Source organism: Pan troglodytes, chromosome 13, assembly GCF_028858775.2.
Source record: "Pan troglodytes isolate AG18354 chromosome 13, NHGRI_mPanTro3-v2.0_pri, whole genome shotgun sequence".
Lineage (NCBI taxonomy): Eukaryota > Metazoa > Chordata > Mammalia > Primates > Hominidae > Pan > Pan troglodytes.
Window position 1 is genome coordinate 136,121,984 of NC_072411.2, and position 12,923 is coordinate 136,134,906.

General features: G+C 40.9%; 1 protein-coding gene across 2 annotated transcripts in view; it reads left to right on the forward strand.

Annotated features, from left to right (window-relative positions):
- Positions 1-12,923, forward strand: part of TRPM8 (transient receptor potential cation channel subfamily M member 8) — a 91,507-nt gene that overhangs the window by 12,849 nt on the left and 65,735 nt on the right. For both annotated transcript variants that reach the window (XM_054679580.2, XM_063790885.1), the window contains 4 exons: positions 3,068-3,240; positions 6,357-6,531; positions 7,591-7,658; positions 10,452-10,649. In XM_054679580.2, coding sequence (XP_054535555.1) covers positions 3,068-3,240; positions 6,357-6,531; positions 7,591-7,658; positions 10,452-10,649 — 614 coding nt within the window. The remainder of the gene's footprint in view (positions 1-3,067; positions 3,241-6,356; positions 6,532-7,590; positions 7,659-10,451; positions 10,650-12,923) is intronic.

Sequence of the window (12,923 nt, forward strand, 5' to 3'; positions counted from 1 at the left end):
GGACAGTTGTAATTCGCTTGTTCTGTAATTGTGAGATTGGTGATGCACTTTTGAAAGTAGTGACAGTGCCTGAGAAATTGTGAGCACCATATAAGTGTCTGATTGAGGTCAAAGCAACTAAGCCTTTGTTACTTGAAACACTTAGCATTTTCTTTCTTTTCAACTTTATATTTTAAAAAATTTTGAATCTACAAAATGTTGCAAGAATAATGCAATGAACATCTGTACATTCTTCACCTAGATTCACCAATTGTTAACATTTCCCCACGTTTGTCTCAACTTGTTCCATAAATATCTACGTATGACTTTGGGGGGGACCATTGAAAGCAGGTTGCAGGAATCATGATCCTTAACCCCCTAAGTACATGAGCATGCCCCTCCTGAGAAAGGGGGTTTTCTCACATAACCCAGTACAATTTTCAAACCCGAACAGTTACCATGGACCAGTACTGCTATCTAACGGTTCATACCCGAATTTTGCTAATTATCTCAATAAGGTCCTTTAGAGTAAACATTCTTTTTTCTCAGTTTGTATTCCAAATCGATTTAGCTTTGGTTTTTTTTTTTTTTCCTTACATTTGGAACTGCTTCTTAGCCTTTCCTTGTCTTTCATTACGTTTTTTGAAAAGTGTAGGCCGATTGCTTAGTAGACTGTCTCTCAATGTGGATTTGGTTGATGTTTTCTCATGATTAGATTCAGTTTGTCTAACCTTAACATTTAAAAAACTTCTTTTACGCAGAATTAATATTGACCGGTGGAACTAAGGAAACGTGTCGTAATCTAGACATGGGTTTTTTTTTTTTAATATCAAGAAGAAACTGAGATGTTTTGTTTTGTTTTTCCCGTTTATTTTTCTCAGTTTCCTGACCAACCAGAGGGAACACTGTGGGTTGTCACTTTGTTACAAAATTGAGCAACTCAGCTTCCTTGCTACTAAATCCTGAATACACCTTATTCGTTCATTAAACATACACTTATTGGATGCCTATTATGTACCAGAAATTGTTTTATGTGCTAGGAATACAGCAGAACAAAACGGACAAAAAGTCCCTGGGCTGGGGCGCCTCTTTCTATGTAGATGAAGTGAAGTGATTGAGGAAGTTGAATAGTTTCATTGTTGCTAGTTGTCCACTTGGAGTGCTACCTTCACTTCCCATTGTCTCATTTTAAAAGGGAACGTTAATGGCTGAAGTAGATATGAAGCCATACCCGCTGTATGTGCATGCAGTAAGTCAATCACTGCAAGCATGGGTTTTGCAAAAGAGAAAATATTTATTCACAGGGTTGCCCAGTGAGAAGATGGGAGAATGGTTGTCAAATCTGCTTCCTTAAAGATAAGGATTAGGGATATTTAAGGAGTAAAGAGGCAGGTGTTCTATGGCGTGGGGAAAGGTGATAGGAAGTGGAGAAGGAATGAGGTAATTGGTGGTTTGTGCAGGTGTAGTCAGAGTTCATGGCTCTTCATAGGACACCTGTTCAGAAAATGGCAGTGTTAGCATGATCTGAGGGAGGAGTTTTGGCCCTCTGACCTCGAAAGGTCATCTCTTGGGCATTTGTGCACGCCCTGTTGAAGAGTCAATGGTCTCAGCTGTTTTGAACTGGATCAGAGCAGCTCCCTAGTTCCTGAAAAACAACTTTAAGCAACTATTATCATAGTGACGTACATGTCAGAGATGTTATCTATAAGGAAACTAGTGGTGATTTAGTTATATATTGTTTGGCTACATGACTTTTAGCTATACGGATTTTAAAATCAACTAGAAGGAAGCAATTAAAAGCAAGCAAGGCAGGTGAAGTTTGGCAGGCTTAATTAGGTTAGCTCTCGGTTTCAAAATCTGTCTAGAGGAAGGAGACTGGGTGCTGAGAGGCTGGATTTATGCTCCGTGAGAGCTGGTTAAAAGAAGTAGGTGAAAAACTTCTAAGGATCACATCGTACTTACCTGAAAATATTAGAATGACTTTGATATGGCGATGACTAAAATTGTTCCTCATTGCTGAGACCGTAGTAAAATTAGAGAATGGAGATAGTCAGCAAAGGAGCTTTCTAACGATTGGAGGAGGGGGCTGCCTCTCAGCTCCTGACGCTTCTCTTACAAGAGCTAATCCAAAGAGGCCAGTGACCTCTCTGAGGGTAGATTCCTACATGGGCAACATATTATACTAGGGTCATTTCCAACTTTAGATTCAGTTTTATGCTAAAAAATATTTTTTAGGTATTGTATTTGTTCTACTTTGCTGCCCCCCGCCGCAATAAAACCCTGTATAACCCTTAGCATTGAGAAGATAATCAGATCTAAACCTTAAAAAGGCCAGTGTACAAAACTGTGTTTTATAAAGCAAAGTTATTGACACAAAAGCCATCCAAGGAAGATTTACTTGAATCCAACCAATATGGGGGTCCAGGAGCAGAGTGCCCGACTTACCATGGTGGCATTGCCTAACTTGCTTAGAGGCTCTGGTTAGACATTCATTGTCCATAAGAGTCCTCTAGAGGCTGGCTAAAGATACAGACAGATTCCCTCGACCCATCTCCCAGAGAGCCTGATGAGGTAGATCTGGAATAGGGTCAAGAATCTGGTTTTTTTTTTGAGATGGAGTCTCACTCTGTTGCCCAGGCTGGAGTGCAGTGGCATGATCTCAGCTCACTGCAACCTCTGCCACCCGGGTTCAAGAAATTCTCCTGCCTCAGCCTCCCAAGTAGCTGGGATTACAGGCGGCCATCACCACGCCCGGCTAATTTTTGTATTTTTAGTAGAGACGGGGTTTCACCGTCTTGGCCAGGCTGGTCATGAACTCCTGACCTCGTGATCCACTCGCCTTGGCCTCCCAAAGTGCTGGGATTATAGGCGAGAGCCACTGCGCCTGGCCAAGGATCTGTATTTTTAAGTGAACACCTCTCAGGAGCACTGTCTGAGGTCCCCTCTCCTTCCTTGCCATACGGCATAGCTGCCAGTGCTGTGTCCTGATGCCTACAGGGATGGGGCCTTTATTTTAGGGGTCTATGAGCCCAGAATGGAAACTTTGCCCAGTGCCAGTTGACCATTTACTCTTCCTATTTGTTGACAGGTGCTTGGATTCTCACGGGAGGCACCCATTATGGCCTGATGAAGTACATCGGGGAGGTGGTGAGAGATAACACCATCAGCAGGAGTTCAGAGGAGAATATTGTGGCCATTGGCATAGCAGCTTGGGGCATGGTCTCCAACCGGGACACCCTCATCAGGAATTGCGATGCTGAGGTACCGGTGGGACAGGAGGAGGTCTGCTAGGTCATATGGAAGGCCATGGTCATGGCATGGGCCTGTGGCCTGAACCCTGGGGCTCTGTGATGGAGCCAGCCAGGTCTTGGGGAAGTCTGCCTTTCAAGGAGTGCCTTTGGGACCTTAAAGGAATTGGAAACAAGGATGACGTACCTAATTAACTGCTGGGAAAGAGTTAGCAATGAATGTTTTGTTCATTAAAATGTGTTCTCAGCAATCTCATATCACAGTCAGGTTCTTTATTCTTTATAACCATGGCTTACATCCATCTCAGGTGGGCTCAAAGCCAACTGCAGTATCTTTTTTTTTTTTTTTTTACACCCACTAGGACAGCTATGTTTTTTTTTTATTATTATACTTTAAGTTTTAGGGTACTTGTGCATAACGCACAGGTTTGTTGCATATGTATACATGTGCCATGTTGGTGTGCTGCACCCATTAACTCGTCATTTAACATTAGGTATACCTCCTAATGCTATCCCTTCCCCCTCCCCCCACCCCCCAACAGACCCTGGTGTGTGATGTTCCCCTTCCTGGGAACCAACCCAAATGTCCAACAGTGATAGGCTGGATTAAGAAAATGTGGCACATATACACCATGGAATACTATGCAGCCATAAAAAATGATGAGTTCATGTCCTTTGTAGGGACATGGATGAAGCTGGAAACCATCATTCTCAGCAAACTATTGCAAGGACAAAAAACCAAACACTGCATGTTCTCACTCATAGGTGGGAATTGAACAATGAGAACTGCAATATCTTGATTGCTTGGCTACACTCACAGAAATTCAAATCAATGGATATTGTCCTTGGTTAAATGGGCATTAAGAAGGCTGTGAGACAACCACCCCCTGCCCCCTGCAAGTGTTTCCTGTGAACATTTTTAGAGAGTAATGAGCATTTCATGCTAAAAATACAAGGTAGACATATGGGGTTTTGTATCAAGTGTAGAATTTTGAAAACAACATTTCTAGTAGTTGAGGAACTTCTTGAGCAACAGGTGTTCTCTGCCCAGAAGCTTTGGACCAAATGTTCAGAAATCCACATTTAAGCTACACCTTCTCCCATCTGGGCTCCTTAGAAGCAGCAAATGTTAAGGATTTTTGGAATTGCTGTGATTCTTCTTTTAGAATTATTTTATTTTTGTGTCTTGGTTACCATTTTTGAGATATATAAAGGGCAGGGGAGAGTGGGAGGTGTTTTTTTTTGTGCATCTTCAAGGAGGAAGCATGGTAGAGGGGAGGAGGAGGCGTTTTGAAGACAGAGAAGTTGGGGTTGGAGTAACCATTCCTTTTCTAGCTGCATAGTCTGGAGCCAGTTCCCTTCCTCAAGCTTTTATAATAATAACCTGTATTGTTATGGGACTGATTTATCTAATTGTGCAGAGTGAATGGTAGCTTCTCTTATTATTACTAGATGCCCAACAGGAGATGGCAAAATGATTTCACATCAAATGCCAACTTCAGGGATGAGAGTGGCCTAGAGCAGGCTTTTGAGGACAATGGCAGGCTAAATGGGAAAGAATACCATTATCTATTAGCAATATTTGTAATGGGCATAGGAGTCAACGTAGTGTTGTATAATTATCCCCATGGTAGATGCAGTGCATATGTTAATTCACAGACTTACAGAAAACCTTGAAAATGTAGGTATTTTTACCTCTGAATGGGAATGAGAAAAGACTTCAAAATCTCCCTAGAGGCTGTTTATAGAGCCCATTTCCTGGCAACAAGTAAAACTTGAAATGAATATGTAAAGATTAAAAAATGTGCCAATCATTTGGAAATTAAGAAACAACCAACCACCCAACCATCTGGTAAACAAATGTTGGATCTAGAATGATCTTTCAAAAATATAATCTCAGATAACTTAGAAAGCAATGCAAATAAAAACATTACATATTAAGAATACATGTCAATATGTCAGTACAGCCAAAGCTGCACTCAAAGTGAAATGCATAGCCATATACCTTTATTAGTAAAAATAAAATTAATAAATAATTCTTTAATCATAATAATAAAACCTAACATTTATATAATAGCACTTACTATGTACTAGGTTCTATTCTAAGTGTATTACATATATTAACTCATTTGATCTTCATAACAAAACTATGAGGTAAGTACTACTATTCCCCCGTCATTATAAATGAGAAAAGTGAGGCATACAGAAAGTAAGAAACTTTCTTAATGCACATATCTAGTTAGTGGCAGGTTCGTGGTGCACAATCTTTTAACCACTATAGTATTCAAATTAATAAATTTAAAAAATAGTATCACCAGCAAAACTCTGAATTCTTTCTGAATACTATTTTTTCCTTCTGTTCTCCTTGAATTTTGGTGGTGATATTATTGTTCAAACTTATTAAATTCTATTTTTGGAGTTAAGATTGAAACACCTTTTAATGCAACCCTGATACTTTAAAACCTAAATGCCTTTGAATGGAGCTTGAGAGTGAGGAACCTTTTTGGTAAGGATTCCTTTCTTTATGTTCCTGAAGCAGCTTTTTATTCTCTGGTATTTTGGGAACAAAGTATCCATTTAATTACTTCTTTTTGTGGTCCTGTTGCTATGCACTTCTCAAGTGCAAAGACTGTTTCATTCATTTTCTAATCCCTAGATCCTGGCATGGGTCACGGCATATGATAGATTCCAGACAGCTATGTATGTGTGCATTTCAATGTCTGCTTCTACCTGTATCCAGACACAGACAAATACACACACGCACACGCACACACACACATTTGCACATACACAGTTTCCTGAATGCTGAATTTCAATTTCGTTGAATTTATGCAAAAGAGCACAGGGCAATGAACCAAGAATGGGACTGGGAATCTGATCCTCACACTGGCACTGGCCATTTATGAGAAAATGAGCACATGGCACAACCATTTTGAACTTGCATTTCCTCATATTTAAAAGGAAGTCTGTACTATAAGATTGCTAAGACCCCTCTGGATTTAGGAATCTGGGAGGAGGCATAATGTGATTGAACCCAAAGTATTAGCTTTCTTATGAATATATAAAAATATCATCATGTATCTTGACTGATAATACAATCTCAAAGACAAGTTTCCCTGTACTTTTCAGGGCTATTTTTTAGCCCAGTACCTTATGGATGACTTCACGAGAGATCCTCTGTATATCCTGGACAACAACCACACGCATTTGCTGCTCGTGGACAATGGCTGTCATGGACATCCCACTGTCGAAGCAAAGCTCCGGAATCAGCTAGAGAAGTACATCTCTGAGCGCACTATTCAAGGTCAGTGGTTAGGAAGTAGGACACTAGAAGTGTACAATAACCACACCAGCCACAGCATCAACAACAATCGCTACCAACTATTGAGTGATGCGTGAGAAACACACCTGATCAGGTATTTTTATTGCCAAAGAACTGTTATTTCTCTTAATTTTCCCAACACATCAGGAATGCTTCTGCCAGGGTCACTGTGGTATGTACCCTTCAACATGCTAAAGGCAATGATAAATACGGCCATCTTCCATTGTGGTTTGTTAGTATCGAAAGCCGGCTGTCTTCTTCTGGTAGATACCATTTAAGAACAAATACGATCTACGATGACAAATATGAGTTTATGAAACAACGCAATTAACTAGGATAGAAAAGATAAAACCAACCTGCTAGTTTAACAATGGTATGGTTTACTTTTTTGAATCTTGGCTACTTCTGAGTAACAGAAAACAGTGGTCTCAAGAGAAGAATGCAACAGTTGAGTGAAAGCCATTATTTGCCATGGTTAAGTGGCATGTACTCTCTCTCTTCCTGTGGACAGGGTATTGAGATGAGTCCTGCTGTGGAACAAGATTATCTTGTGGTTTAATGATAGACATAATGACAGGAACTTGTTGGAAATGTTCTCAATTATTTTTCCTTTCACAATTGGACATACATGAAAGAAGAAACTATATATGCAATAAACTCTGTTGAAAGACCACTAGTTATGCAAAGTTCTCACTCAAGCAAGCATAGGATTATAGGAGAGCATCATTATTATAAGGATAAACTTAAACCTAGTTTAATTTATAGGTGCAATGGTAAATCATGCACAGGCTTTAAGTATTCAAATATGTATTTTAAATATCAATGACAAATTGCAACATGACCCATGTCATGCTATTACTAGTGTGGAGCAAAAAGACTCCTCCATCTTTAATGAGTGGATAATGTTTAAGTCCATGAGATGTGAAGCTATCTCTCCACACCCTAGGCTCACAGGGCAGAAGCTCTTGGTCCAACTTTTCACAGAGGTAGGTGAGTATTTCCAATGAGCTCAAAATATGCTCTACTTTTTATATTTTACAGATTCCAACTATGGTGGCAAGATCCCCATTGTGTGTTTTGCCCAAGGAGGTGGAAAAGAGACTTTGAAAGTGAGTCCTGATTTAGTTTTCTAGAAGGTTGGCTAATAAGCCTATCCAACAAATTTGTATTTTCAAGGATTTGGGCTCATCTAATCTAACCTAATTGATTTTACTGCAGCAAGTAGGTAGTGTTTTCCCTCCACATACTGTTCCCCTAACAGACTCCGGTTGTTCCTTAGTCAAGAAGATTTGGGAGGAGAATTTCAGTGACATGAATAACCTGTGTACTTAGTGTTGGCCTTGACAGTCAACCTGCCAAAGAGAAGAGTTGACATTAACTCGGGAGACTTAAAGATTGTAACCAGCATATATATTAGAAAGCTATGGCCAACCTATCTGCATTGAGATGAGCTGTGATCATACGCACACAGATTGCCCCCAAATCAGATGTTTCCAGACCACCTAAGGCCCATTTATATGCCACCTGGGGATGCAGGTATGTTGCATGATGGAATTCCAAACCCTAAGTGATTCTGAGATCATGGAAACTTCTTGAATGGTTCTGCACCTGCAACACTGAGCAACTGAGCAAGAATTTGACTTCCCAGCCAATCTGTATGGACTCATTACTGAGTTCATCTTGCCTGCAGCCAGGCTTCTGTTTGACGTTTTTTTGTTTTTGTTTGATAATCCACTTGAATCAAAACCTTTTATTTATTTATTTGTTTTTAACTTTTAGGGTCAGGGGTATATGTGTAGGTTTTATGTATAGGTAAATTGTATGTCACAGGGGTTTTGCATACAGATTATTTTATCACCCAAGTAATAAGCATAGTACCCCATAGGTAGTTTAAAAAAAGTTAGTGTGACTACATTTTAGTAAGTATTGTAAACAATTTTCAAGAGCTCATTTTTCTAGGAATAGCACATTATAAGAAAGTCATTTTTAACTCATCTTTTTCATGAATTTCCGCAATGATTTGCATATTCCTCCTTTTACCCATCCTATTTTACCTCTAAGACAGGGAATAGATTAAAGATACCTGGAGCTTAAAGTAAGTGCTGGCAAAGTTATCTGGAATCATCATCTAGTACTTCTCATTATTCTTTTATGTAACAATGGCTGTTTTCTTCATCCATTCAACAGATATTTATTGAGTACCCGCTATGAAATTTACAATTGAGATCATGGTTAAATAAAAATCTTCAGGGAAACATTAAAATAGAGATTTTTTTTCAGTGTGTGATTGTCAGTGTATTAAAACCTTTTTATGCCTAGTGTTCCATTATTGGAACACTAAGCATGTGGGAGCTATTTATATCCTACTGCTCAAGGTCATCACCAAGGTGATCGCCAAAAATTCAAAAAATTGCAAGCTCCAGCATAAATGGCTCAAATCTGCAAAAGCAGCCACATCAAAGAGGAAGAGGGGTGGAGAAAAAGTCATTGAAATATGGTTACATTTATTATCTTACCAGATCAAATATTAGATTTGGAATGAAGATTTCTTGGCCTAGGGTGTAGGGGGGAGACTGAGAGCTGCTGCTGGTCTAGGGAACTGCATTTCTATGGCATTTTCCACTGCCGTCTGCTCAGCCAATTAACAACCCACAGTTGTGGGGGTAGGAGAGGTGAGGTGAACTAGGAGAAAATACCCAGCCAGGGCCGGGCGCAGTGGCTCACGCCTGCAATCCCTGCACTTTGGGAGGCCAAGGAGGGTGGATCACCTGAGGTCAGGAGTTCGAGACCAGCCTGGCCAACATGGCAAAACCCTGTCTCTACTAAAAAATACAAAAATTAGCTGGGCGCAGTGGCAGGTGCCTGTAATCCCAACTATTCAGGAGGCTAAGGCAGGAGAATCGCTTGAACCCAGAAGCCGGAGGTTGCAGTGAGCCGAGACTGCGCCATTGCACTCCAGCCTGGGAGACAGAGCAAGACTTTGTCTCAAAAAAAAAAAAGAAAGAAAAAGGAAAGAAAATACCCAGCTGGTGCCTCTGCATACCTTCCTGGTTTAACTCCCCATCGACACACCCACGACCACCTGTGGTGCAGACACTTGAGGCACACAGAGGGATCCCAGCCTGCTCTGTGACTCTCACCCTCTGTGGGCTTCAATCATGGCACCACACATCTGGCTTCCTGGGTGATGTCTTCTCTAAGGAAAGCACTCAGACCTAAAAACAAGTGCTTTTCAATTTCTTTTGTACCTCCAGGTAGATCACTATATCTTGCTGTCCAGTGATTAAAATCCTTAAAATATGATCCCCCTCTGCTGTCCTCTGCAGTTGTTACAAAGGTCATAAAAGTGTGCTAGGTGTTTATCCAGGAAGAAAAAATATTTTTATTCTTTTTTAATAACAGGGGCAGGGGAAATTATTTGAGAAGGGAAATATGTGAGTAAACATCACATAAAACATGTGGCTGCTGTTTTAAAGTTATTTTCATACCTCAAAAGTATGAGTATTGGTTACTACTAACCTGTTTCAGATAAGCTATCAACAATAATGCTGAATACAGTCTTAATACGTATCACTCAAATCTATTATGTCAGTACTTGGAATGATCGATTTTGTGTATGGGGATATTTTAAAGCACTTATCTATAGAAAACTTAAGCTAGTCATATGTGTTCTTATTATGGAATTTGTTGTGGGGACAAGATTTCATAAAGCAGATTACATTTCTCATTCATAAAGCAATTGACAATATTTGATTTGCTTCTGATTTAAAATAAAATCCCCAAAGGAAAACGTGTAGGGATGTGTCCGTGTGTTTTCTCCAGCTTGGCTCAGAACCTTAGTCCAGAGCTGGGTTCTGTGGACCAAGGTCTCTGATCTGTCTGACTCTGTCTCCTTCCTCCAGGCCATCAATACCTCCATCAAAAATAAAATTCCTTGTGTGGTGGTGGAAGGCTCGGGCCAGATCGCTGATGTGATCGCTAGCCTGGTGGAGGTGGAGGATGCCCTGACATCTTCTGCCGTCAAGGAGAAGCTGGTGCGCTTTTTACCCCGCACGGTGTCCCGGCTACCTGAGGAGGAGACTGAGAGTTGGATCAAATGGGTAAGTTGTCGGGACCATGTCTGAGGGCTGAGAAAATAAGACAAGTTTGTGAGAAGGGAGAATGCCTTAAACGCCCAACTCCACCAGCAGCTGCACGTGTTTGGTATTTTCTCCGTGCCTTTGAGGCTCAACAGGTGTCTTGCTGGAAACTGAAGTTCAGTAAGATACGTGACTCACCAAGTGTATGATATTTGTACTTGAGATATTGCATTTTTCAGAGTTTACTAAAAAAGGGAAAACTGATGGTTTTATATCAATGTTCTTACTGGGATGTTGTAATATCTTATTCAAGTCCAGGAGAGAGAGAGACACAAGAATCTGACAAAAAGAGATAAACATATCAGCCTTACTGATGATGAAGGCAAAGTTGAAAGAGGTGGCTTGAGGTGCAGAACATTGGGACTGCATATGCTAAGTCTCAGAATAAAACAGATGAGCCCACCCTGACACAGGCAGCGCCGGACACCTGCTGACCTCCCTGCTGGGCTAGACGTGGCAGCTGCAGACCAGGGCACTAGTGCTTTGCAAGGTGCAAAGCCCAGTGAGAGGAGAAGGAGAGGGCTGGCTGGGCAAGGCCAATATTGCTCCCCAACCCTAAGTAGAGCTAAGTGAAAGAGTGGAGATTGACCAGGTGGCTAATTCTGATGAGGCTCCTCCCCATGGAATTCTGTTGGTTGGGAAAAGCAGCACTCCTTTCCAAAGTGCTTATACATTTTTGATTCTCTAAACATTCATACCTAACTACTTCGAGTCAGTTCTGAACATATAAACAGGGCTGGGTGCAATGACTCCTGTCTGTAATCCCAACCCTTTGGGAGGCCAAGGCAGGAAGATCGCTTGAGGCCAGGAGTTCAAGACCTGCCTGGACAATGTAGTGAGACCCTGTCCCTACAAACAAACAAACAGACAAACAAAAATTACCCAGGCATGCTGACATATGACTATAGCACTAGTACCAGCTACTTGGTAGGTTGAGGTGGGAGAATCACTTGAGCCAGGGAGTTTGAGGCTGTAGTGAGCTGCGATGGGGCCATTGCACTCTAGTCTGGGTGACATAGTGAGATCCCATCTCAGCAAAAAAACAAAAACAATCAATCAAAAAAAGCGTATAAGCAGGCCTTTTCCAACGTATACATATCAAAGTAAGACACTGCATATTGATTGCATATTGATTGCCACTCTCAACGTCATTTCCTGTGATGGATGGAATAAATTCAGTGGTCAGTTCAGGGATCCCCATAGAGGAAGAAACGGATGACTCTTAATTTATCCACCAAAGATGGCCCCAGGTCCACTTCAGTGACTTTCCTCTTACTCCTTGTACAAGTTGGCTTGCCAGGTCTTGACCAGGCCATGTCCAACGAATAGAGGCCATCTGAAGGGCTACCACACCCTTTATAAGGGATTTTGATTTCTGCTTCATGAAAACTGTTACAGGCAACTCATCTGAAATAGGCTAAAAGGCACATTCTACCTTCTTTGATTATATTATCCTTTCTGCAATTCATAGCTAATTCATATTCATACTGAATATGCTAATGATATATTATAATTACAATCACGTCAATCAGAAAACATACATCAATAATAAAAATTAGTCTGGAATTTTAATTAGGCACTCATACAGGGTTTTGCAGTTGGTACAGATTTCCCAAAAGACCAAGCTCAAGAGTGGGATTATTAATTAATGAATGTATACATTCAGGCAAATATTAATTAGACAACCTTCCAGGGCAGTCCTGGGTGACCTCGCTGACTATGTGGACAAGCAGCCCCAAAACCTGGACTCCCAGTTTCTTGACCACTCTAAGCGATGCATTATACCTCTCCCACTGGGCTCACACCTTCCTCTCCTAAAAGCCGTCATGGTTATTCCCCCATGCCTATTCCTCAACTTCTCAAGAACTTGACTCTCCATAGTCTTCCAGTCTATCAACCAATCTAGATATCATTCATTTGTGTATTCATCTTTAACTCTCATTTATTAATTTATTCAGTAGATATTTGTTGAGCACATACTGCGTGCTGGGTTCTGAAATAGGCACTTCAGAAAGAATTGCGTACACGACAGAAACAGTCTGTGTCCTCTTAGACAAAACAGAATTTGAAAAAAGGTTTATGTTGAGTGATGACAGTACAGTGCATTGTGTAATTGCAAGTTGAAATGGGTGTTTGGAAGAAAGGTAACATGGATACAAAAAGGCAGGTGCCGAGGGAGCCTGGCCTGGTGTGGGGCTTTCTGGAAGGCTTCCCGGAGGAAGTGATGTGGGAGCC